The sequence below is a fragment of the Physeter macrocephalus genome, chromosome 4, assembly GCF_002837175.3.
Source record: "Physeter macrocephalus isolate SW-GA chromosome 4, ASM283717v5, whole genome shotgun sequence".
In the NCBI taxonomy this organism is placed as follows: Eukaryota; Metazoa; Chordata; class Mammalia; order Artiodactyla; family Physeteridae; genus Physeter; species Physeter macrocephalus.
Genome location: NC_041217.1, coordinates 51,840,499 through 51,868,152, shown reverse-complemented (window position 1 = coordinate 51,868,152; position 27,654 = coordinate 51,840,499). Strand labels below are relative to the sequence as shown.

At 41.5% G+C, this 27,654-nt stretch overlaps 2 protein-coding genes and 1 non-coding gene across 4 annotated transcripts in view; 2 read left to right on the top strand and 1 right to left on the bottom strand.

Moving 5' to 3' along the window:
• Positions 1–27,654, bottom strand: part of CACNA1E (calcium voltage-gated channel subunit alpha1 E) — a 303,184-nt gene that overhangs the window by 105,246 nt on the left and 170,284 nt on the right. The gene's annotated exons all lie outside the window — the stretch shown is intronic.
• LOC102976024 (60S ribosomal protein L7a-like) lies at positions 21,073–22,137 on the top strand. Its single transcript, XM_024133692.2, is given in 3 exon segments — positions 21,073–21,225; positions 21,470–21,584; positions 21,587–22,137. Coding segments are annotated over 3 exon segments (798 nt in total). The 5' UTR covers positions 21,073–21,093.
• On the top strand, positions 21,313–21,387 carry LOC112067555 (small nucleolar RNA SNORD24). The gene has a single exon (XR_002893345.1). It is a non-coding gene; the product is annotated as a small nucleolar RNA SNORD24 (small nucleolar RNA).

The window sequence follows — 27,654 nt, the reverse complement described above, 5'->3', positions numbered from 1 at the left end:
ACTTTAAAATTCTTCATTCATCTTAATTGATTTCAGTTGAAACTGAAGTATTTTCAGTTGAAATTGAAGTACACTGCAAATATTATTAACCCAATTAAAATTTTGAATTTGACCTATGTCCTATGATCTTGCTAAATTCGCTTATTAGCTCTAGTAGTTTGTAGATTCTATTGTTAGATTTTCAAAACATGCAATCATATTGTCTGTGAAAAAATTACAGTTTTACTCCTTCCTTTCTGATCTATGTGTCCTTTATTTCTGTTTCCTACCTTTATTAAAATGGCTCGGATCTACAGAACAATGTTGAACAGAAGTGGTGAAAGTGAAAGTTCTCGCCCATTTCCGGATCATAGGGGAAAAAAGAGACTCATATTTCACCATTAAGTATGACATCAGCTGTAGGTTTTTAGATGCCTTTTGATCAGACTGAGAAAGTTCCCTTCTATCATTAGTTTACTGTGAGTTTTTAATCATAGAAGATTATTGGATTTTGTTATATTCTTTTTGGGCATCTACTGAGTTGTCACATGAGCTTCTTCCCTTTAATACTGTTAATGTGGTATATTACACTGATTGATTCTCAAATGCCAAGCCAACCCTGAACTCATGGATTAAACAACATTATCCTTTATAGTTTGCCAAATCTGACTGATAATATTTTGTTAAGGAATTTTACATCTACGTTCATGATGAATATTATTCTGCAATTTTCCTTTCTAATTATATGGTTGTCAGGCTTAAGTACTGGGGTTATGCTGTCTACATCAAATGAGTTGGGAAGTCTATCCTCCTCTATATTCGAAAGAGTTTGTGAAGGTTTGGTATTATGTTTGGTAGAACTAACTGATGAAGCCATGTGGACTGGAGTTTTCTTTGTGGGAAAATTCTAAATTACGAATTTGATTTCTTTAATAGATATGGGTTTAATTAAATTTTCAATTTCTTGTATAAGTTTTGGCAATTTATGTTTTCAAGGAACTTGCCATTTTCTCTAAGTTGTTGAATTTGCTGGCATAAATTTATTCATACTATAGCCCTATTATCTAATGTCTGTAGGATCTATAGTGATGATCCCCTTTTTGTTCCTAATGTTGATAATTTATTTCTCTTTCTTTGAGATTTAAATTTCAAAGGTAAGTTTACAGTAAAGCAGACAGCATTGAAAGAAAAAGGCAGTGAACTGTAAAGAGATAGGAAAGATGAAAGGGAGGTTAATACAAATGTTAGGCAGGATAAAGATCTTAAATAGGTCAAGTCAGAGTTCCATAAAAATAGAGGAGATAGAAGAAGAAGAGGAAATATTTGAAAAGATGCCTGAATTTCTCAGAATTGATGAAATACTCAAATATATAGATATAGTAAGCACAATACATATAAAAGCAGGATAAATAAAAAGCAACCCATAACAAGAACCATTAGAGTAAAACCATACAACACCAAGGACAAAGTCTTTAAAGAAGCCCAAGAGATTTTTTAAAATTATCATTTATTAAGGGATGTCAATTAGGTCTCATCAGTAATGTTGGAAGCCAAGATATAGGGATTATATGTTTAGAATGCTGAGACAAAATAATTGTCGCCTTTGAATTATGAATCCTGACAGACTTTTAAGAATGAGGGCAAAATAAATGTATTTTTCAGATAAATAAAAACTGAAGGAACTTGCACCAAAAGATCTCTGCCAAAGGAAACACTGAAGGATGTACTTTAGAAAGAAGGAAAACAGAGTATTGAGTTGAGTTCCCTGTGCTATACAGCAGGTTCTTATTAGTTATCTATTTTATATATAGTAGTGTGTATATGGGAAAAGAATCTAAAAAAAAAGTGGATATATGTATATCCACTTTGCTGTACACCTGAAACTAAGGCAACATTGTAAATCAATTATACTCCAATAAACATTTAAAAAATAAAATAACATGTTGAAAAACTAAAAACAACAAAAAAAGTTTACAATGGAAGAAAGAATGGTAAGCAGAAAACGTGGCAGACATGCACGTAAATCTAACAAATATATTTGTTTAAAATTGTAAAGATTATATCTAAATTGTTGAATTAAAAAATTAGAACTTCATATTGACCAATAATAGCTTATAAGCCAAAAATCAGGTAATACAAGTAATTGAGCTTTTATGTTATAAGGTAGGAGGGTTAAGGCATTGAGTTTACAAAAATTTCATTAATTTAGAATGCCTGGAAAAAATTAAAATTTATCCACTAAAAGAAATGAAATAGAATGCTACCTTCACATCTGATAGAAGGTATAAAGTAGACTAAGTGGAAAAAAGAATTAAAAGGCTATGTGATCTTTGGATGATAATACTATGCACTGAAAACCCCAAAGGATCTACATATAATCTAATAGAATTAAGAGAGTATAACAATATTAATGAATACAAATTATCAATTTCCAGAAATCAATGAAAACTAGATACCAGAGCAATTTGAAAACTAATAATAAAAAGGTACCATTTGTAACAGCAACACAAATCATGAGGTACCTAGGAATAAATCTAACAAAAGATGTGTAAGATCTTTCTGGAGTTATGAAATTATATTGAAAGACATTAAAGAAGGCACAAAAAAATGAAGATATCTATATGTTCGTGGATAGACTTCTTATTGTAAATATCATTCTCCCTAAATCGCACTAGAGGATGAGAAGCATTCCAATAAAAACCCTAACAGATATTATCTTGGAACCTGATAAGGATGTTAGAATTCATATGGAAAAGAAAAGCACCAAAAAGAGTAAGCTGTTTTCTTACAAGTGGTAGGTCCCTAAAATGAAAGTGGGTCTGTTTCCCAAATCATTCTCTCTCTCTCTCTCTCTCTCTCTCTCTCACACACACACACACACACACACACATCTAAGTCAGTTAAAGACTTACATGTAAAAAGCAAAATTTTATAAAATTTTTAGAATAGAAAAAAAGAATATCTTTATAACCTTGAGGTAGAGAAGGATTTTTTTAAAACAAGTTTTAAAAAACATAAACCATAAAAATAAGACAAAGAAATTAAAACTTCAAACTTCTGTTCATAGTTAGGACATGACAGAACAAAATAATGACGTGCTACAAGCTGCGAGGAGTTACTTCAAGACAAAATACTAACAGCAACAAAAGTAATGTTTACCTAGAGTATACAAAGAACTAGAAAAAGACAAATAATCCAAAAGAAATATAGACAAAAGATGGAAACGGGTAAAATACAAATTGTCAATGAACATTTGAAAATATGCTCAACCTCATTAGGAATCAAGAAAATGCAAATTAAAACCACAAGATGCTGTTTATACACATTAAGCTGACACAAAATCAAAAGTCAAAAAGTTTAAGTGTTAACAAGGATGGAGAAAAACAGGACCTCTTATAAGCTGCTGGTGAAATTGTAAACTGGTACAATCACTTTAAAACATAACTACACATTGTCTCATAGAGTTGAAAATGCATATGACCTATAACCCCAGAAAACCACTTCCAGAATCTTCATGGCAACATACTTGCATTAGCAAAAAACCAAAAGGACCCACCAACAGGAGAATGGATAAATAACTTGCAGTACATTTACACAGTGGAATTCTACACAGCAATGACCCAAGATGAATAAAAACATACACAGTACGTTCCAATTCATATAACCAAACAATGATTTATTGTTTAGGGAAACATACATAGGTAGCAAAACTAATGAAAAGCAAAGGGATAATAAGCGCTACCCTTGAGGGGAGGTGGGAGAATCAGTTGGAGAAAGGCCATTGGGCTCCACTGGTACCAGTAATAATGCTCTCTCTCCAGCTTCATTGTGAATACCCAGACACTCATTTCATTTATGTTTGTAACACATATATGGTACTAAACCTTATATAAAATTACATATATATTTTTTCTTTTGTGTATATGAAATATTTCAGACAGAAGGGTTTTTGTGAGTCAATGAACCATGAGTCATGAAAACACATTGCTTCATGGTTATGAGGGTGTTGAGTTACCTTGAATAATAAGAAAAATAGCACTGACTAGAAGAAGAGCTGGTTTCCAGTCCCGACTCTGACATAGCCTAACTGCGTGATTCTGGCTAAGTCAACAGTCTCTGTTTCTTACAAAATGGGGATAATAATTTCTCACAGCCTAACTGCGTGATTCTGGCTAAGTCAACAGTCTCTGTTTCTTACAAAATGGGGATAATAATTTCTCACAGCCTAACTGCGTGATTCTGGCTAAGTCAACAGTCTCTGTTTCTTACAAAATGGGGATAATAATTTCTCACAGCCTAACTGCGTGATTCTGGCTAAGTCAACAGTCTCTGTTTCTTACAAAATGGGGATAATTTCTCATAACCTAACTGCGTGATTCTGGCTAAGTCAACAGTCTCTGTTTCTTACAAAATGGGGATAATAATTTCTCACAACCTAACTGCGTGATTCTGGCTAAGTCAACAGTCTCTGTTTCTTACAAAATGGGGATAATAATTTCTCTTGAAGTTATGGTGCAAATAAAAGAATAAAAAATATATACAAAGGTGTTCTGGAAAAGGTAATAAGCCATATATATATATGAAATATATATGTATCAAAAGACCCTAAAAACACATGCAGGAAATAATTTTTCTTCCAGTTCAAGAAACTGTGTCTGTCAGCTGCATTCTTTTATAGTTGACCCAATGCCCCTTCTTATAAAAACGTATGTGGCAGTCGGAAAGCACGTTACTATTTACCCTCACCAAGTTCAGCGGGGAGCATCTGGGCTCTCAGACCCAGCTGCCTGTGTTCACTTAAACAGACCCTTTGGCATGCCTTCCTCCCAAGCCTGCGGTTACCCACCTTCTCAAAGGGCCAAGCTCCAGCCAGCTGAGGTTGGGCTTGACAAGCCAGAAGAGCTGTGAGGAACCCCAGGCCATTTAAGTCCCTAAGTAACACACCTGATTTCCCAGCATATCACCCTGAGCGACTTTCCAGAGCAGACTGTCATAGATTCCAGAGCTCATTAAAGGAACATTAAAGATCAAGACAGAAGACAGGAAACCCCCAATGGAAGACTGTGAAGGCTGGGGCAAAAGTGCCATCTGTTCTCCCTGCCCCAGCACCTGCTTCCCTGATAACTCCAGGGTCTCTGTTCCCATCTGGCTGCTGGGGGTTAGATGTCACACTTCTTCCTTCAAGGGGAGCCCTTCTGTACCCACACCAACCACCTCTCTTGAAATCTGTGAATTAAGGGTAGCTTGTTGAAACACCCCCCCCACCCCGGTCTCCTGTTCCCAATCAAGCCAATCACATTTCTCTTGCCAAGGAGATAGCAAAAGACACGCAGCAGCCATAGTACCAATAGGCAGAACAATAAAAATTAGCATCACAAGTCGCCCAGGATCTCCACCCCTCTTTGAGGGGAGCTAGAGGAAAGTCCATTTTAGAGTCTTTTTAGAATTCCCTTTGCCCCTCCCCCACAAGCCTGCTTTCCTAAACATCTCCACACAAGAGAACTCTCCAAAGGAAAGTCCTGCTAGCATCCCCACCTTGGCCCGTCCCCTCTGGCATGTCCTCCCTGGATTAGGAGGGCCTTATGATTCCTACTAGCTGCAATCCGAGCTGCAATATCTGGATAGCAATAAGGACTAAAGGAGGCTCATCATCTTGCTACCAGCCTGAAAGGCCAACACTCAGAGACACGAAGCCACTGCTTGGAAACCTGGGTTCTTATTGACCTCCAAGGCTCTGTAATCAATTTAATATGGGATGAAAGTGTGGTCCTCGGCACCAAATGGAGGGCTGGAGATAATAAGGATGGAAGTCAAATATCAAAAGGCACATCTGACAAGGGTAGATAGACAATAAACATCGAAGAGGAGTCAAGGGGCCTGGATTCCAGCCTTACTCTGACACTTGTCACCTCTGGGTCTTAGTCAAGATAATTCGTGGGGTGGAGGTGACTCTATGACCTCAGCCATGAAACATTCTCTAAGGGCCTTGCTAGCCTGAGCACTTTCAGATTATAACTCAAATGAAACCCAATGTTAGTTACATGTGATGCTCCCAGGAAGTGAAATTTACAGAACTAGGATACAGGGTGTGAAGCATATGAAGAAATAGTCCAAGTTATATAAAAAGCAAAACAATCGGGGTACAAAATGAGTAAACTCTAGAAACCAGGGATAGTAAAACAATGAGATATAGGTGTATTATTCTAAACAGTCTTGGAGATAAAGTTTGAGAGGGTCTCTTAAAAGTAGGTATAGTCATGCTTTTCCCACAGAACTGAACATAGCACCTGGCTCATAGTAGGAACTATATTTATGCATTGACTGAATGAGACCAGGATGGAGAACATCTGCTGGAGAGGGAAACACCTGTCTAAAACATGGCAATTTAGAACATTAAAGGAAAGACTTAGGATCCTTCCAGAAGTAAAAAAGAGGTATCCAAGAGAGTCTGAGTCAGAAGGGGTAAGGGGGCTGACCCCCAAGGAGGAAGATGGTGCAATGCGCTGCTGTCGGTAGAAAGTAGACTGTGTTGGGTTAGTCATCCACAGGGTCCAGCTGTGTTCCCCTGGAGACTTGTACAAGGCTTTCAGAACACAGCACTGACTGACTTGAGGGGTCCAGTTTCTGGCTGCAAAACAGCTTGTCATGAGGACAACATGAAATAATAGACGTAAAAACAATTTGAAAAATTAAAAGTGAGCTACGTGCAGCCCAGTTAGGCAAGGAAACATCTTCTTTGTAAGCATGCACCTGGGGGGAAAGAGTCTTCATTTGCTCATCAAATTCTCATTCAGCATCTATTATGCACCAGACATGATGCTGGATGATAAGTAGAATATAACATTAAGTATACTACTTAGTATGTTACTTTACAGTTTGTAAAAAACCTTCACACAGGGTATCTCAAGAGTAACTCAGTCTTGGACTTCCCTGGTGGTGCAGTGGTTAAGAATCCGCCTGCCAATGCAGGGGACACGGGTTCAAGCCCTGGTCTGGGAAGATCCCAAATGCTGCGGAGCAAATAAGCTCATGCGTCACAACTTCTGAGCCTGCGCTTTAGAACCTGCAAGCCACAGCTACTGAAGCCTGCACGCCTAGAGCCCGTGCTCCGCAGCAAGAGAAGCCACTGCCATGAGAAGCCCATGCACTGCAACGAAGAGTAGCCCCCCACTCACCACAACTAGACAAAAGCCCATGCGTAGCAACAAAGACCCAATGCAGCCAAAAATAAATAAATAAATTTATTTTTTTTTTTAAAAAGAGTAACTCAGTCTTTGCAAAACATTAAGACCCCAAATCCATGTAGAATCCTTCTGCAACGAAGAGTAGCCCCCCACTCACCACAACTAGACAAAAGCCCATGCGTAGCAACAAAGACCCAATGCAGCCAAAAATAAATAAATAAATTTATTTTTTTTAAAAAAAGAGTAACTCAGTCTTTGCAAAACATTAAGCCCCCAAATCCATGTAGAATCCTTTAATTCAGGCTGTCAAATTGCAAAGTAGAATTAATCTATTTATTTCCTGTAGCATGACCCTAAAAGGGCAAAAAACAAAAAACAAAACAAAAACTCAAAAACTTTTGTTTAGGGAGAACATCCATCTAGAATGGGAAAGTGGTATTATCACCAAATGAGTAACAAAGCAAATTGGCAAACCTAATGAACAACAGAGGAAGAAAATCTGGTAAGAAACAGTTTCCTAAACCCAAGAATAAGCACATGGGACAAAATTCTGTAAGAGACTAAAAAATTACAAGATGAATAAAATTCAGTAGAAAGTGGGAACAAGAATCAGGAGTCTTAGGTTTTGGTACCAACTTTGCCTGTTTGTGTGGCTGCGGGAATTGTTTTTGTTTCCAGTCATTCAGACACAGAATCTTATCCAGTGGCACTGGATAAAGTGCCGCATGTTAGATTGGAAAATACAAAGTTGTATAAGATACCATTCCGATACTCAAGTAAATCCAATCTTCCCAGAAGACATGCAAGCAAAACAATATAAAATGGCATATGCTATAAATGAGACATGGATGAAACAGGGAAGAGAGAGGCTCCAATTCTATGGGAGTAACTAGGGAAGGTGTCCAGGGAAGAAGAGATGTTTTGAAAGATAAGTCAAGAATAAATGGTAACACCAGCCACTGAGAAAACACAGGTTGAATGGTGGGATTTGCTGGCAGAGATAATGAAGGCTCAGGATGGACATGCTGAGTCTAAGATGCCAGGGAGCACTAGGTGGGGATGTCTTGCCCTTCTTGGTCCTTCAGTTCCCTCATCTGTGGTGAGCAGAACTGACTAAAAGATAGTTTGCATTCCTTCTAGTTAGAGTATCTTTGAAGGTCAGTTCTTGTCTTAAAGTCCTTGACATACTTAAAACTATTGTGTCCCATCCTCTTTGGAAGGAGGCTAAGAAAAACTTGACTAGGTTGACTAACTAGTGGTCCCATGGAGTCTTGTGTCAGAGCTTGATCAGGCAAGGAGGCGACCCAGAGGCCAAGGGTCTAAGGTAACTGCTATGGGGTAATGGAGCAGTCATTCAAGCTGCTCACATCATGTTTTTGGCTTTCTGCCTTCTTAGCCCCTGAGGCTGGATATGGCCATACGGCCAGTTCTGTCAAATATGTTTGAGGACAAACACTTCACTGCCAGGATTAGAGCCTCCAGAGCTCTCTCTCCCCTTGTCATGGTGTGAGGAGGTGGCTGAAGTATAGTGGGCAGAGGGGGAGGAGGATGGGATGAGGTCAGAGAATGGCTGCTCCATCAGCCCAGGTTTGAGAGGAAGCATAATAACAAGGCCCCAGCCAGCTGGATGATGGACATGAACATGAGCAAAAAATAAAGCAACGCTGTGAGGGAGGTATTATTATCTTCTTTTTATAGGTTGGAAAACTGAGAATCAATGAGATTAAATAACTTACTCACAGCTAGTAGGCGGTAGACCAGGATTCAAGCTCTTGTCGGTCTCTGTTCAAATACAACTCCGTTCCCCGCAAAGAATTGATGTGATTTACTTTATTCTGTGGGTCGTAGGAAATTCTCAAAGGTTTTTACATAAGGGAGCAACACAGTTAGATCTATTTTTAGGAAAATCGCTATGTTTTTGCCAAAGACTGAAGAGGAGGAAGAAACACTATTTAGTAGACTTTGGCGGGAATCTGGGCCTGACGTGACCAAGGGCATTGACAATGGAAAGGAGGATGGATAGGTCAACAGACATTTCACAGAATAAAAAGGAATTTGTAGACCAGACAAGGAAGAGCCAGAAATTTCAAAGGCCCCCAAGATGGCTAAGTGGGTGTGTTAGCAGAGAGAGGAGGTGGGGAGTTTGGTATCAGAAGTTCATTTGGTTTGCAGTATGATGAGCTTAAAGAAATTCATTCAGATCTATCACACAGTTGGGAATATGGCTTTGCAGCAGAGGAGAGAAGCAAAAGTTGGGGATGTGGATCTAAGGGTCAGACGGACACGGAAGGCTTATAGCGGGGGGAGTAAATGAGACTTCCCAGGAAGGGCAGGGCGATGTGGCTCAGAATGGCTCCCTATGGGGAGCCAGTGTTTCACCAGGACCTAGAAAAAAAAAAGGCCAGCAAACAGAGTGAGGGAGACATTACTGATAGCTCTCCTCGACTTCCGGGCACGTGCAGGACTGCTCATCTTCCAACTTTGACATTAGGCCAGGCTATGTGACAGGTTCTGACCAATGAAATGTGAGAACTGTTAGGCGGCACTTCTGTGCCAGAATATAGAACTGTCAGCCTGAGTCTCTGAGAGGCATCTATGATATGCAACCTTGACCATGTAGCTTGAGTAAAAAATAAACTTCTATTATTTCAAGCTACTGAGATTTGGGGGTCGTCTCAGCCACATAGCTTAATCTCTACAAATACTGAGAGGGAGTGGTTAGAAATCTAGGCAGTGAAAAAGAGAAACCTAAGAGAAGAGGAAAGGTCTCCATGAAGTCAACATTTTCAAATGCCGCAAAGCGTGGAAGAGTTTCATGACTGAAGAGACTATTGACTCGGCAATGGGGATTCCCTGGGAATAACTAGAGACAGGTACGGGGTGTGGTGAGGTGTGCCGTCAAGTGGACTGATGTCTGGAAAACTGTAGAAACCACTATCAGGAGGTTTTCTTTCTTTTGGTTCTTCCTTTCCAGACGCAGAGAGCCTGAGAGGCAGGGTGGCCTGGGCTGGTTTGCATGTGAATCAGAGAACACCCGGTTCCTTGATCTGCTTTGGCCCCGTTGGTTGGCAGCCTACACACTTCTCACTGTGGCAGTTTTCATTCGCTCTAGCCCATTGGGTTGCCACATCCTTGGCTTGTGCTCTCACCCCAAACCACATTCTTTTGCCACTCCCCCGCCCCTGGGGTGGGAGTTTCATGCATGATAGCACATCAGATCTGGCTGCTTGAGAAGTGCCCAGCCTGCCTTCACAAGGAGGACAGAGAAACCGCAATAAAAGCCCACTCTCTGCGCCCAGGGAACCCTTCCAGAGCCACCTCCCCACGTCCGTGTTCATTCTCCTCGCTCACTGACCCCTCCTACCCACTGGGTCCTCCAGCCTGTATCCTGACTCCTGTTCTCTCCGTAGCTCCTTAGATTGGGGACCCAGATTTAGAACATCAGCCCTCACTCTGACTTTGGTCCCCTTCTGGGCATGGGTCTGTTTGTCAATTCCGCACACTATTATGCTAAATAACGAATGGCCTGCCTATCCTAAGCTCCCCGCCGCCGGCCACTGCCCACTCAGACCTGCTCCTTGCCCAGCCACGGAGAGGAGACAGATGCTGAGCAGCACCTCTCAGAACCCCAACCCTGCTGCACTGTCCTGATGGGTGATGTGCCTTGGGAGTGTGGACAGGGGCTCACTCTGTCTCCCCCAAACCAAGCCAGCCCTAAGGGACACAGGAAGTAGAAGCTGTGAAAGCATACCTTTCCTCCACTTTCCCCCATTTCCCTGTTAACAAGTCTACCTCTTTCACATCTTTACACTGGGCCCTTTGGCATTATGCCCTTAGCCTCTCCTTGGCTTCCCTAGGACCCTTGGCCCCCTGAGTTTGCCTTCTTCCAATAGGCATCATTGCTCTGTGTATTTCCCAAGGGCCAGCAGAGTACAGGACAAAGCACACAGTCTTTGGATTAAGAGAGCCCTGAGTTCAAATCCTGGTTCCTCCATTTACTAGCCGGGGATCCTTGGGCAAGTTACTTAATCTCCTGTAGTCCACATTTCCTCATTTGTAATATGAGGAGAACACAGCCTACCTTACTGAGTTGTTATGAGGATTAAATAGATAATATATAAAAATTATCTACCATATTGTGGTTACTTAATACATCTTGTTTGGAACAAGATGTTTTAGTTTTTTCCAGACTCCTTCATCTTTTACAACTCCATTCCCCAGCTATTAAAATGATTCTGGGACTTCCCTGGTGGCACAGTGGTTAAGAATCCGCCTGCCAATGCAGGGGACACGGGTTTGAGCCCGGGTCCAGGAAGATTCCACGTGCCGCGGAGCAACGAAGCCTGTGCACCACAACTACTGAGCCTGTGCTCTAGAGCCCGCGAGCCACAACTACTGAGCCTGAGTGCCACGACTACTGAAGCCCATGCGCCTAGAGCCCGTGCTCTGCCACAAGAGAAGCCACCGCAAATGTCAAATGTCCGTGCACCGCAACAAAGAGTAGCCCCAGCTCGCCGCAATTAGAGAAAGCCCACGCACAGCAACGAAGACCTGACGCAGCCAAAAATAAATAAATAATAAATAAATTTTTAAAAATAAGTAAATAAATAAATAAAATGATTCTGTCCTGCCTAGGTACCACTCTTCTGGGGCTCTGTTATTCTAAGATGCTAATAAATGAGTCATGCAAAGTTGTTGAAGGAGTATGAGGGAGAAAATGTGTAACTTTCACTATATATCGTGTTTTCGTTATTTAGAGGCTCTTACAAAGCCCCAACTCAAAGATACAGTGGATAATAGAAAAATTATGTTTCCACAGGAAGTTAGTTAAGATGCCCTTAATAATAATAGCTCTATGCTATTGAACATCCATTATGTGCCAGGCACTGTTTAAAGTTCACTGCGTTTATTATCTCATTTAATCAACGCCAAAAATAATTCTATGAAGTATTGCGATCCCCACTTCAAAGATTGGGAAACTGAAGCTTACAGAGGTTGGAAAATTTGCCCATCATCTTACAACAGTAAAATGAAGAGTTAGGACTTAAACTTGAGCTCTCCAATTCCAAAACCACTATGCTAGACAGTCTCCTAGTTTTGGTAAGGGACTCTTCCAAAACATTCCCATCAGGAGTTGCCTTTTTTTGTCTGTATTTACCCCCAGCACTGTAAAATCCTAATGACTGTTCATTATGTCCTTGTTAGAAGCATATATGTTAGAGATGCCCAAACACAGTAAGAAAAGCCCTAACACTCAGTAAACACTTTATAAACAGGGGCTTTATTATTACTATTACTGTTATGATGTACAGCCCTTTGCTACAGCTCCTAGATATGTGTGTTTACAGGGGAATGGTGACTATTATTTCTGATTTTTCATTTATCTTTAAAAAAAGGCCTTCTTTTGAAACAATGTGCTTCCTCACATGTAACCGCAAATCTCAAAGCCATGGTCTCGGTGGAATGAATGCTCTTTCAGTCCTTTCAGAAGCATCCTAGCCTACCTTCTGTGCCCGGCATGTCTGTCACAGTGCAGAGTGGCTGACAGAGGGACACAGCCATAGTCCTCCTGAGAGACAGCTCAGAGCTCCTAGAAGATGAAAGAGTTGGGGAGGTGTCAAAGGAACTAGATAAGCAGGAGTCCTTGCCCACAGGACAGGTCTGTAAGTCCATCTTCCTAAAATACTATGTCCCACATGGTCATCCTGTATCCTCCATCCAGTATACACAGTGACTCACCTGCCTGCAGGATCAAACCTAATCCCCTCTTTTGTGAGCCCTGCCATCATCTGGCCAGACCCAACTGTAAGCCAACCTTGTTTGCACCACTGTCAAATGCAATGTTCTCTATCCCACAAATAAATTAGGGCCTCAAAGCTGGTGCTCATCCTATTCCTCCAGCCTGAAATGCTCCTCTCCCCCAACCCTACTCCACACCGTCCCTGGCTTACCTAAATTTTAGCCACCCTTCAAAGTCCAGCTCAAATCCCCCTTCTTTCCACAAAGCTGCTCTTCTGATAGAAGCCACGGTTGATCCCCAGCCAGAGAACGCCTGGTACAGCGATGGCCAACATGAAAGAACGGCAGGTTTAAGTTTCTTGGGGAGGACGTAAGCCCCAAGAGAAGGAACCAGTTCTCAGACTTCTCTTTCGTTCGCCTATTTTTGGTGATCAGAATGTCATACACCAGTCACGTGTGCTATAAAGATAATTTCTGTTCTGTAACTATGCTTTCCCGACTGACCTTCAATATAAATATCTAAGGGATGCACACTGAAATTTCTGGATTCCTTGAATGTGACAAAAATCGCATCTGAGATTGTACTGTATCATTTTAAATTGCACGTTTAAGGGGGGGAAAAAAAGACTTTCCAATCAAGCCTAACAGTACTGTGGGGATCAATATATTTCTTCTCCTCCTGATTATGGAACCAACTGAGATAAACAGAATATGCAGGAGTCTAATACAATAAGACAAAAACATCAGCTTTATTTCGGATCCAGCCCAGTGGAGACATGGCTTCAGCTCCATCTCTAATGTTTCCTTCAGAATTTTGAGTCACCCAGTCATAGGCACAAGCTACGAGTCTAAGCCCGCCCTATTACAGGGTGCTATCCCTGTAAGCCAAGAGCCAGAGGAGGCAAGGACACCCACACCTGGAGGGCAGGCCGGCCCTAAAAAGGAGAAGAAGATTGAGGGAGCCTTACCCAGTTCTTTTATTCTTACCAGTTATGAGTCGGGAGGAATGAATGAATGGGTAGGGAGAGAAATGTAGTGTTTTCTGGAGGAAGGTCCTCCGCATGGATACATGAAGCCAGAGAAAAAGGAGTTTCCCTCACTAATAAATGGGTCTAAAATATAGGAAGTGTAATGCAATACTAACAATGTAACTGGTTAATATCTGAAAGGGAGATTGGTAGATTAGTCTCTGCTGATCCAAAGAACTCACTCAGTGTGATTTGCTAATTTCAGTGGCGTTGCTATCCTTCTTAGGGGTACAGGGGCTCACCTATATGTCGTCTGTTGAGCTTGGTGTGCATTATGGCCAAAGAGCCCTTTGTTAGAGTCTGGCCAGAGCACACGTAATAAAAAGGGCCTGAAACCTGAACCAGAATCAAGCACTCATTCATTCATTCAACAAGCATATATTAAGTAATTATATTATCGTGTGCTAGCTACTGTGCTTGGCAGCAGAGACATAACAGGGTACAGACTAATGGGTACCCATGTCAAGCAAGCACAAGGTGGCAGCAGTATCCCCAATTTCACCCAGTTCTAAGAACAAGGCTGTTAATTCACTGATTGGTTCAAAATGCTGTAAGATAATCGCTGATTATACGAGGGAAGGATATGTATTGAAATGTCCACAGCTATTCTAATGAGAAAAAAATGAATGATATTTGAACAAGGATAAGAGAACACCGAGGGGTTGCTTCATTAAATATACCTTTTTAAAGAGTAAACACTTCTAAGGTGCTTTGGGTGCATTTCCAATTTGAGTATGGTAGACAAACAAACCATTACCTACAAATCCTTCTCAGCCCTCACATTTTATGCTTCTCAGTGCTGCCTTCTTTTGTCTGAACCCTACACAGTTCTGGGACTGGGGAGAAGAGCTTTCTAGTTATAATGAGCGCCCCGTGATGGAGACTTTCTGTTCGAAACTGTTGTGGTGAGCGGGATACAGCGCGCACTGTCACTTGAGCGCCAGGGAACCCACTGCAAGGAGGAACGCTGAGAGGCGGGCAGGTGGGAGGAGAGGAAGGGGCAGCAGAGCAGGACGAGAGCCCGGCCTTCAGATGCTTCCCCCCCCCAACAATATGCCTCACACACAATGCAGTTTCCTTTGTCAGAATCTCTTAGCCTAGCATTGTCCGGAGCCCAGGAGGTTGCGGGAAGCATTGTACGCGGCCCGGCCATCCCCGCAGTCTCTGCCGCGCTCGGCCAGGAGCAAGCAGCTCCACAGTCCAGGTACCCAGAGAGTGGCAGGATGTGTTAAGAGCCTCTTCAGAGGTGTCCTTGGCCTCATGATCACTGCTTTATTATTTGTATTATTTAAATTCTTTCCTTCTGGGCTCCCCTGCCTTCCCCTGCAAAACTAGTTCAGAGATGCCATTTTGGAGCTCATTATGTTGTCATGGCAACTAGAATTCTCAAAGTTTATTTCTCCTCCACTTCTCCCTTCCATGAACTCCTTTTCCCTCTTCCATCTCTTGCCGCGTATATGTTTTGCACATGAAACAAAACATGGAAGAAAATACGACCAATATCACCGCCAGGTAAATTTTCTCACACTCTTTCTACTTCAGCACTGCTTGTCCCCCTGGGTGTTTGAAATTGCCCGTGTTCTCACAATATCCAATTAATATCCTTAGGCTTCAAATCCCTGTGATGTTTGGGAGCAAGGCCTTGGGTAACAGCCATCAGCTTGCCCCTCTCTTCTCTCCTCCTTCTCTCTTCCTGCAGAGAGAAGCAGATTTATTCCTTCCTGCTTATATAAACCATGCACATGCTGTGTCTTATTTATCATTTGTTAGCCCTTGAAAACAGCATTTTAAAAAAGAAACAGCCACAACTGTACATGAAGGAAAGGGAAACACACCTTGGATGTGGGCTCTCTGGAGATCAGAGGAGCTACCGTTGCCAAAAGGAAAGGAAAGGCAAGCCCCAAAGAAAATTTGCTACACTGATTGTTTAATTATAACATTAACCTTTGCTATCAAGAACCAGATGGAGACAGAGAGGGACAGGAAACCAAAGCCGGGAGGAGAGAGCCTGAACTCCCACACTGAACACAAGCCATCGCGAGAGGCTGGCACTTGCTCTCACCTGCTTCATTCACTTGTGAGGAGGAAGCTCTGAGCTCTGGCATGCTGGGGCACCTGTAGGTGAAATGGTTGTTTGGGCCACACTGCTGCTAAAGGAGCTGTCACCCCAAGGACTCATGCTCTGGTTCTCTGTGCTGGGGTCTGGGTGAACCAAGAGAGGTGGTCAGGACAAAGTACACCCACGAACTCCCTCCTCCTGACAGCCCCACGCCTCTGCTGCTCTCCCCACTGGGGAGAGGGAGGATGACTGGGCCAGAGAACATAGGAATTCTAGGCTGAGGGGGCTACGAAACTGACAGAAGGGGCCTGACCCAGATTATGGGACAGTGTCCTGAGGCTCTACGACTGAATGACCCTCTGGCTACTGAGACCCAATATTTTAAATTCAGGGACCAACTGAGTTTGAGATTAGACTTTGTGACATCACCAGTGATGGATGAGTATTTTAATTGAGACTCTGCTTACTTATTATATCATTCATCACTGTTAACAGAAGGAGATCCCCACTTGCTTAAGTAAGTCATAAACGCTCCAGACTCCAGCATTGCTTAAATTGGCCCATAACAGGATTAGCTGTGTAGATGAGGGAACTAAATAATGATAAAGGGAATACTGTACTTCACAGCAAGGGGAGGGGAGGGTGAAAAGGGAAGGAAGGCTGAGTAGGACAAACGCATGTTGGGATAAACTGGAATGGTGGGTGTGTTGGGGAGAGGAGAAGGCGGAGAGAGATGGGTAAGGAGGAGAAGAGTGGGGTCACGTTGACCTCAACTTTCAGGACTTGGGTTGGCCTTGTGGGATATGACAGGGGTGTCCTGCCCAGCCCATGGCTTCTAAGCAGCACACCTACCCCCAGAGCACCTGTCTCCTCCCCATTGAAGGATGCTCTCATTCTGGGCAGTGGACCAACCACCTGCTCCTCCAGCCCACTCCATACCTCAGGCTCTATTCTCACTCTGCTTCTTTTAACTTACCTGGACATTAACCTCAGAAATACTGTTCCTGGCACATAGTAGGTGCTCAACAAATGCTGGATGAATGAAATATTCCTTGAATGGGCAGCAAGCAGTGTATGCTCTGGATGGCCCACTTCATATCCCCTCAGGTCCCCTCTGAGTTGTCCTGAAGCTGCGGTGGACGGGTCCTGCGCGCTTTGACAAATGTGACAGCCCCCCCTTCAAGTGCCCACATCTTTCTGTTTCTCTGCCTGAGGGATTTCTCCAGTCCCCCAGGGGCTTGATCAGCCCACAAGCAGGGCAGCCCCAAAGTGTCATCACTCAAGGAGGGCCAGGAATTAAGGGAGATTATATGTAAATATATATCCCAGTGGCTCAGTCCTCAGTGGAGCAATTCTGAAATATATCCTATATGGTTCCTTAGAAGGTTCCCAGTGGGTTAAGCCTCAGCAACCCATACTAGAAACTCTCTCAATTAATACATATTATTTGGCTTTTCCACTTCTGTCTCAATTTCCCCATTCTTTCTCTTTTGCAGCTAGAGATCACTTCCCAAATAAACTACCTAGCCCCAATCCTTTTCTTAGGATCTTCTTTCAGAGGAACCCAGCCCAAAACACTACCTGTGAGCCAGTTAGTCCAGCAAATCATTTTCCTCCCTGACAAAAGGATGACAAAAGGAACGGGAGGCATTAAACTTGGGGAGAACAAAGGTATGTCATCTCAAGTATCAATGCCTACTTTTCAAATTTTGCCAGGACCAAATCTTGACCAGGGTTGAAAGATTATATACATGGACCAGAAATTCCTAGATAGAAAGGTTAATTTTTGTTTAACTCATCTGTAAAATTGACCAACTTAGAGATAGCTATTTGTTACTGCTTCTAAGGATAGTGCTGAGAAAAGGGGCCAGAAATGAGTGACTGAATGAATAACATCCTTCTTCTCTGGGGAGTAGACAATCTGGGACATGACTTGGCCTTGAGGTTTCCTCTGACTGTTTTAGACTTTTCCTATTCATAGGTGTATGCAGAGGGAATGTAGAAGGCAGAGATATCAATAAAAGCATAGTCCTGGATGCCGGCTCATTATCTCTGGAAGGAATATTAAGTTGCTTGATCTACTGGGGCATCTTTCACTGATGGTTAACACTTTTTTTTAATCCCACTGAGTGCAGAACAGGGGGTGCCCCACACAGATTAATTAACATATTCAAGATACTATTGCTTGGTAATTTTTTGTAGCCCCATTGGTTGGGAAGTAACATTTTCAGAATAACAGACACTGTCCTTCTAGAGCAAAACACATGCCATCTCTCCAGTGAGGGAGCTCAGCTCTTGTGTCAGGCTGAGAAAAGTATGTCTACAGATCTGACACCTAGGTCAGACCCATGTTCTCTCAAGTCTGATGTTTTTCATCCTAAGACAAGAGTTAGAGCTGTTATTCAAAGCCTGTTCATTTTCTTCATAACATGTACCATTAATATGGTGCCACTTGCTTGTTTTCTGTCCTGGCCATTAGAACTTCATGATTATGAAGTTCATGAGGGCGAGGGACTCCACTTCTCGTCCACTATCAAACACAGGTGCTTAATAAATGTGTGCTGAAAAAAAATCTTCATAAATCATTCAAATGGGTGTTTCTTCTCCTTGCCTTCCTCTACTTAAAAAAATTATCTCATATCTCCTTCTCTCAGATCTGGGTCTCAGATACCTGCTGGCTGAGGCATTGATGTCTGCTAATAAGATCTTCCCTCCCTTGTGTTATATCTGACCATTGGGTATTGTTCTAAAGGAAGAGCATAATGTGAAAAAGCAGGGTCAAGGTGATGGAAGAGGTACTTCTCTGCGTACAGCACACAAGGTTGTGGGAGGAGTGGGGAAGATTCGTGTCCCATTTTACTGCCATTTCAGTCAACTCTGGTGAGGGTCTCCTCTGGTCCGGTCAACTTGAGCTTATGGATTTGTCAGCTGGTAAACAGATTGGTTATCAAGTTTAGTTTAACATGGGTAAGAGTAATGTGGCCCCTTTAACAGGCTTCGGGGTCCGCTCCTGTACTCTCAAAGCTCTCAATAGCTGTTCATTTCCTGGGTTCTCTATGGAACACACCATCTCCGTGTTCTCCCTGTGTAACAGAGTTTGCTTCTTCACCAGGAAAGAGTAATTTCAATATTTTTGCTAAATGAGGAATATCTGGGGATGTAATGATAATTAAGTGTTGAGAATGTAGTGATGCACCTGACACAGAGGGGAAAATAAAGAACTCTTAATTCAACTACAACTCTAACGGCATTGGAACTTAACAGCTAGAAATGCCAAGCACCCAGTATATAACCAAGTTATAAAGACTGTGATTATCAACCGGGGAAATTGGGAGGTATTATTTCAGCCACCTCAGTGTGCACATGTCTGCAAGCACACAGAAAACATGTCTAATTATAGGGGCTTGACTGTGGGCTAAGCTCAGAATGATGTGAGGCTCTAATACTATTACGAATTTCTATGTGGTGAAATTGGTTACTATGAGATTCCACAGACCAGAAAAAGAGACATTGGTTCAAGCAAAAAAAATTTTTCTAATGTTGAAAAGACTAAGATTTTGGCATAAAAGCCACAGTGAAATGAGCATATGGGATAAATTTTGTCAGCAAAAAAAATCTTTTAAAAAGTCCCTCAAACAGCAGTGATTTGATACAGTGGCTTATGTCCATCAATCTGATAATGACAAATGTTCCCTCCTTCTCCCTGTAATGGAGAAGGTCTAAGCACAATTCTTAGAGTTGCTCCTTGACACCAGCAAAAGAATGGAGTTCTGCTACAGTCATCTGTGCTCCGCTCTTCAATTAATGTTAAACTTGGGTTTCAGGGAATTATAGCCACTGAAAACAGTGCCCAAAATCTCAGGAAAATTTCTGACAAATGCGGACATCCCATACACAGGAAGACGGCCTTTGATTTGTTCACTAGAGGGTATCTACTGGGAGCCCACTGAATGCTTGTTAATTACTCTTGCCAAGTGCTGGAGAAAGGAAGGTAAGCTCACCATGGTGCCTGCTTTCATAACCCTATGAAAGGGGCAGAGATCTCCACAAATAGCTATAAAATAAGACAAGTGCTCTAATAGAGGATTACCTATAGTGCAAGAAAAACACAGATGAGGGTACTTAAGGGGAATTTGACCTTGAAAGATGAGTCAGAGTTTCCTAGTCAAATAAGGCAGGTGTGTGAAGGGGGATATGGTGGTTCTTTCTAGGCAAAGGGAACAAAGGAATGGAGGTGTGTGTACCTGGGGCATCCAGGAACAGCGAGTGTGTAGCAGGGCTAAAGGAGAGGGAACATAGCATTGAGGCCAGAAAAGTAGGTTGGGCTCAGCTTTGAGAAGTTTTGCAAGACAAGGACCATTTCTTTGGACTTTTTAATAAATTGATGATTAAAGAAGCTAACAGTTGAAGATGTGTTTGTGATTATCCTGTTTTAAAGCCTTTAACTATTAAAATTAAAAGTTATTAACTCCATATTCGTCTTTCCAACCCATCCAATGTTGGTTTTGTTGTTGCTGTTTATTCTCTTTTTCTGAGGACTTCCTGGTCCATGATGTTTAAAAACATGATCTATCTAATAATCATTGGTTTACATTACTTATATTACCTTAAAATTTCCACAAAAATTGTGATATTTTTTAGTGTTCATTGTATATTATTATTTAATTTTTAAAAACCAGCCAGTGAGGACAAAGAAAAACCAGAATTCTCACTTTTGCTGGCAGGAATGTAAAAGGATATAGCCACTCTGGAAAGCAGATTGGCAATTTCTTATAAAACTAAACATGCACTTACCCTATGACCCAGCAATTATACTCCTGGGCATTTATCTCATGGTTACATTCACACAAAACCATGTAGGCAAATGTTCACAGCAGCTTCATCTGTAATAGCTCAAAACTCAAAACAACTCAAATGTCTTCCCAAGGGGTGAATGGATAAACAAACCACGGTACATCCACACCATGAAATGCTATTCAGAAACAAACAGGAATGAGCTATTGATACGTGCAAAGATCTGGATGGATTTCAAGGAAACTATGTTGAGTGAAAAAAAAGTCAATTTAAAAAGGTTAGCTTTTTCTTTCTCCGCCAACCGTTCAAGATGCCAAAGGGAAAGAAGGCCAACGGCAAGAAGGTGGTCCCGGCCCCTGCTGTGGTGAAGAAGCAGGAGGCCAAGAAGGTGGTCAACCCCTTGTTCGAGAAAAGGTCCAAGAATTTTGGCATTGGACAGGACATCCAGCCCAAAAGGGACCTCACCCGCTTTGTCAAATGGCCCCGCTACATCCGTCGCTAGTCTCCCCTGTGATCCTAGGTGTTTGTGTGCAGGTGATGCAGGCGAATGCTTGCTGTCTGAGAGGTGGTGATGCCATTTTAAAGCACCGAGATCGCTGATGCACCTACACCCTTCTGAGTGGCCCTAAACACGAGCTTGACAAGGAGTTTGAGCTTGTGTTGCCCTTTGCTTCTCAGGACAGGACATCCAGCCCAAAAGGGACCTCACCCGCTTTGTCAAATGGCCCCGCTACATCCGCCTGCAGCGGCAAAGGGCTATCCTCTACAAGCGGCTGAAAGTGCCTCCCGCGATTAACCAATTCACCAGGCCCTGGACCGCCAAACAACTACTCAGCTGCTTAAGATGGCCCACAAGTACAGACCAGAGACAAAGCAAGAGAAGAAGCAGAGGTTGCTGGCCCGAGCTGAGAAGAAAGCTGCGGGCAAAGGGGATGTTCCCACCAAGAGGCCACCTGTCCTCCGAGCAGGGGTTAATACTGTCACCACCTTGGTGGAGAACAAGAAGGCTCAGCTGGTGGTAATCGCACATGACGTGGATCCCATCGAGCTGGTGGTCTTCCTGCCTGCCCTGTGCTGTAAGATGGGGGTTCCCTACTGCGTCATCAAGGGGAAGTCCAGGCTGGGGCGTCTGGTCCACAGGAAGACCTGCACCACCGTGGCCTTCACACAAGTCAACTCGGAAGACAAAGGTGCTCTGGCTAAGCTGGTGGAAGCCATCAGGACCAATTACAATGACAGATATGATGAGATCCGCCGTCACTGGGGAGGCAACGTCCTGGGTCCCAAATCAGTGGCTCACACCGCCAAGCGGGAAAAGGCAAAGGCCAAAGAATTGGCCACCAAACGGGGCTAAGTGTACACTATTGATTTTTCTGTACATAAAAATAATAATAATAAAACCCTCTTCTTCAAAAAAAATAAATATAAAAAAATGAAAAACAAAAAGGTTATATACTGTATGATTCCATTTAAATAACATTCTTAAAATGACAAAATTAGAGAGATGGAGAACAATTGAGTGGTTACCAGGGGTTGAGGAGAGGAGGACAGTGGGTGTGATTATAAAGGGGTAGCATGAGGAAGTCTCATGGTAATGAAATAGTTCTGCATCTTGATTATGGTGGTGGTTACACAAATCTACTCTTGATAAAACTGCATGGAACCACACACACACAAACACACACTTGCGCACACACAGGAGTGCATGTAAAACCAGCTAAATCTGAATAAGCTCTACAGATTGCACCAATGTCAATTTCCTAGTTTTGGTATTGTACTATAGTCAGGCAAGATGTTATCATTGGGGAAACCAGGTGAAGAGGATACAAGTCTTCCCTGCACTTTTTTTTTTCAACTTCCTGTGACTCTATAATTGTTTCAAAAAAAAAAAAAAAAACTTTTAAAAAAAGCTAGCCAGGTCCTCCACATTGAAAACTTCAACAGCTATTTTTTAGTCATCTTTGTATTGATTCTATGATTCATTCAGCATTTGGGATTTTCTCATTCCTTTTAGAAATCCTGTATTTCTTTGCCCTCTATGATGTGATGCTTTTGTGATATCCTTTTGACCAATCTTGATATTCTAATTCTTTAATAGCTAGTGTTCTAGAAATCTTTATCCTTGGCTCTGTTTTTTCTTCTCTACATGCCCTCCACAGATAACCTTATCTATTTGTGCCATCTTCTCTACTATGTTCTGAGAGTGTGTCCCATCTGTTCTCCCTCTGTTCTCAAAACACAGATAGATATTGGCTGATCCTATCTACTTGTTAGGCCCTCCTGAACCTCAAACACTCTCTGTCTGAAATTGAATGCATATTCCTCCCAGAACAGAGATGTTTTTCTTCCTATATTATTCATCTCAGTAAATGGAAAACCAAAGTTCTCCAAGACATTTGCAAGTGAATCTTGGGATGTATCCTAAATGATCTTCCCTCACCCATTACAGCCAATCATTTATGTTGTCCTGACTATTTTACCACCTAAAATCTTCACCTCTGTTTTCCCTTTTTCATTTCAGCCATCAGTGCCTAAGATCCTCACTTTCTATCCACAGCTAGAGCTTTTCACAGTCTTATTACTAATCAATCACTTTTTTTTAAACCACCTTCCCTAAACCTCAATCTAAAATTCAAAACTAACTCAAGTTTTGTCTTTTGATCTTATTAATGAATTATGGTAGTCAGCACATTTTTATTTTTACAAATTCAATTTATCAATTGTTTCCTTAATGGCTTACTGATTTGTATCATGCTTAGAAAGGCTTTCCCCCTTAAAGAGTTTTAAACAGTCCATAATCTTTTTGAATATTTATAGTTTAATTTTAAAAACATGTGTACTTGCTCCACCTGCAATTTACTTTGGTATAAGATATAAGAGATGGGGAGCCAATTCAACTTTTTCTTTACAAGTGACTGGCCAGTTATCAACACCATTCATTGAATAATTTCACTAATTTGAAATGACACATACCCTGTAAATTCATATATATATATATTTGAATCTCATTTTGGTCCTCCTATTCTTACATCAGGCCACACCATTTCAATTACTGCAGCTTTGGAATACATTTTACTACTTGGAGAAAAGTCCCTCTTCCTCACTGTTCTAAGAAATGTCTTGGATATTCTTATATACTATAGTTTTCAGATAAATTTCCACTTAGTAAAGTAAAAATCTTATTTGCATTTATTAATATTCAAGTTAAAGATGAAACTAGGGAAAACAGACATCTTTGTCATCTGAAGCATTCCTTTTCGAGTACAGTATTTGTCTTCTTATTTACCTAAATGAGAATAAACAACTTAGAATCTCCCCATGTTGGAATTCAAGCTCCACAAGGGCAGGACTTTTTATCTTGTTCTGTACTATATTCCCAGTTTCTAGAACACTTTCTGGCACAGTAGAAGCACAATACCTATTTGTTGAAAAACTGAACAAATGAACACATAAATTATTCTATTATTTAGGCAATAGAAAGCCATGATAAATAATTAAGGTACACAAACTGTGTAATTAGATGTCTAGTTAGGAAAGACTGCTTTGATCATGGAGAGCAGGCTGGATTAGAGTAGGCAGAGCACTTAAAGAGGCAATTGCTACAGTCCAGGATACAGCTCATGAAACCTTTCAAAGGGGGAATCAGTAGGTCTTGATGAGCAACTAGATGCAGAGAATAAGTAAAATGAAAGGACTATCATGGATAACTAAAGTGATAAAAGATAACAGAGGGAGAGTATGGAAGAGTAGTGGGTGTTTTTAGTGGTGGAATAGGGGAATGAGGCAATGAATTCAGTTTAGAGCATCTTAAGTTTGAGACACATAAGGGATACCCAAGTGAAAATATCCCTTTTGGAGCTTAGTAGCAGATGGGTAAATTAAATCCAGGCTGGCCTGGTAATAAGCCATCTTCTTAAATATAACTTTATATTATATTATTTTATTAAACACAAATTAGCTCCTCCTCTGAAAAACAGATAACTTAAATGGGATTTTAAGACAGAAACAGTCTTAAAAGAGGCTTAAATATAGTGTGCAAGTGTGCAATACAGTGTACACTGTACAAGGCAAATTCAGAGAACGGTATAGTCACCTACGGGGTCCTTAAGTACTTCATGGAGGAACAAAGACTGGAATACAGCATGTATATAAAGTTTGAGCATGAATATAAGCATCATGTACATGTGTGGAAATATGTGTGTGTATATATGTATGCATATAAATATGTGTGTATTTGTGTGTGTACAAATGTATGTATGTACACACACATATATAAATAAAGGTATCAGAGTGTTCGAGAATGAATCTCGAACCTAGTTATTCAGGTTATGGCAGAGGAGATAACAGTATTGTTGCAGCCACCTAAGAACTTGGCCAACTAAAAATTTAATGCATGAAAAATCCTTCAACAGAGAATGGAGGCATTTTTATATTTAGCTCTAGTCTTCATCACCAAAAAGGCACCTAATGAATTCCAGGTCTAATTGTTCAAATTGCTCTAGAAAAAGTATGGGTCCATGTAAAACATTACCTTGTTTTGATGATTTATCTTGACTGTCCTACTCACTGATTTCTCTATTCCTTTTCTGTTAACACTTTGACCCTGCCTCTCGGAGTTGACCTTTCTTGATAAGATTGTTAGCTTCTACCAGATATGACTTCACTGCTCCATCCCCACCACATACATATTCAGACAATGATCCTCCCACCTTGGCCCAGGCCCTCAGAACCATCTATCCCAGTGCAGCCCCTACTCCCCCAGATTACATGTGCAACACAAAAATATAAGTTACATGAGGGGAGGGATTTTTCAATTCCAGCATCTAGAACAGTGTTTGGCACATAGTAAGTGCTCAATAAATATTTGTCAACCTAATAACTAAATTCAAAAGAGCATTTTGTGGTTTGTTGGCGCATGTATGTAAATCACACCGCTATGTCTTGAATAGAAGCTGAGCAGCAAAGATTCTACTGGCAGTACCCAACTCCAGAAATGGGAAAAAGTGTTTTGTGTAACCAGGAGCACTGGACTAAGGGTCAGAACACCACACTCTTAGATTTAGGATTTAAGGCATGTCGCTTGCTCACTTTTGAACTTCAGTCTCCTTAGTTGTAAAGTAACAACACAATTCCTAGAGTCACTATGAGAATTAAACAAATGAATACCCATGAAATGCTTTCTAAATGAAGTGCTCTACGGTAAAAAAAAAAAAAAAAAAGAAAAGAATAAAAGAATAACTGCTTCAGTCTTTCTGTGCTTCCAACAGACTTAGTTGCCCACAATTCTCACTAGGATGACAGCTTGAACTATCCTTAAGTGATTGTCCCCTAAATATTTGCCACATGTGATATATATGGATTAATATCCTCACTATATAAATAGAAATTTTAAGTTCATGTGAAAAAGATAAATATGGCTAGAGGAAAATGGGCAAAGGACATGAGCAATTAACTAAAAGAAAAAAATCAATAGCTACGTGAAAAAATGTTCAGTATGTGACAATTTCATGTTTGTAACACCCGTTAGATGCAAGCAGGGACCACCACTCTGCAAAGTAAACAGCCTCTCTTGAGCTTTCCCCTGGATCTCCAATGCTAGTGATTGTGCTCCTGACTTTCAAGATACCAGCCTCTTCACAGTCCTCTGCAGTATTATTCTCCAGAATGTCACAAGGGGGTAAGAAATCTTCTAAGAGGGACCTGGTGTTAGTTGGTTTCCCTTCAATTCAGCAATTATGTACTGAGCACAAGATAAGGCACTAAGATGTTAAGAGAGGTCCAATTATGTGGAAAGCCATCTCCAACATAGGAAATAAAACCTGGACTTCCCTGTGGCTCAGTGGTTAAGAATCCGCCTGCCAATGCAGGGAACACGGGTTCAATCCTTGGTCCAGGAAGATCCCACATGCTGCGGAGCAACTAAGCCCGCGTGCCACAACTACTGAGCCTGCGTGCTGCAACTACCGAAGCCCGCGTGCCTAGAGCCCGTGCTCTGCAACAAGAGAAGCCACCGCAATGAGAAGCCCGTGCACAGCAACGAAGAGTAGCCCCCACTCGCAGCTACAGAGACCCAATGCAGCCAAAAAAAAAAAAAAAGGCAAGAAACAATAAAAAAAAAAAAAAAAGAAAGAAAACCTAACAGGTGACAGGGACATTCATAACTCTAATACAAGGAAGACAGTGCATCCTGGGCGGGACAGGAGAGTTCTGCCCCCTGATAACAGTCATATTCAAGACTCAAACTTTCTCAGCCTCCATTTCCTCATTTATTATAAAATGGGGTTAACAATACTACCTTACTCGTGAGGCTGTTATAAAATTAATCAAAATAATGTGTATAAAGTATTTAGCACAGTATCAGGCAGATAACGAGCTTTCAATAAATGTTAGCTCTTTTCTTTAGCATTATTATTATTATTAAATGACATAACAAAATAGTGTAATGTTATACTGAGTAATAGGTTCTAATGGACAGGTACACAGTGCTGTAAGAGCATACGGGAGAAAGATTTTAATCCTAACTGCAGAATGGGGGTGGTGGTATGGATCTGGAAGGATCTCATGAAGGAAGTCAAAGCTGAAACAGGTGATGAGGGATGAGCAGGAATTCAACAAGGAAAACTAAGGGGGCAAAGGCTTACTCCAGACCACAGGAGCAGAGGGCATTGCTAAGAAACTGCAAGAGGTACAGTGTCCAAGGTGATGGCCACATGTGGAGGTACAGGGGGGTGGTCCAATGATCCATCATTACTATTCCCTCTAGCGAATAGGGTGCCATGGATGGTCAGCCCTACCAGTGGTATCTGAAAACATCCGAGTTCATGCTAATTGACTCAATGGGGGGACTTGGTAAGTAAAAATGACTCTTTCC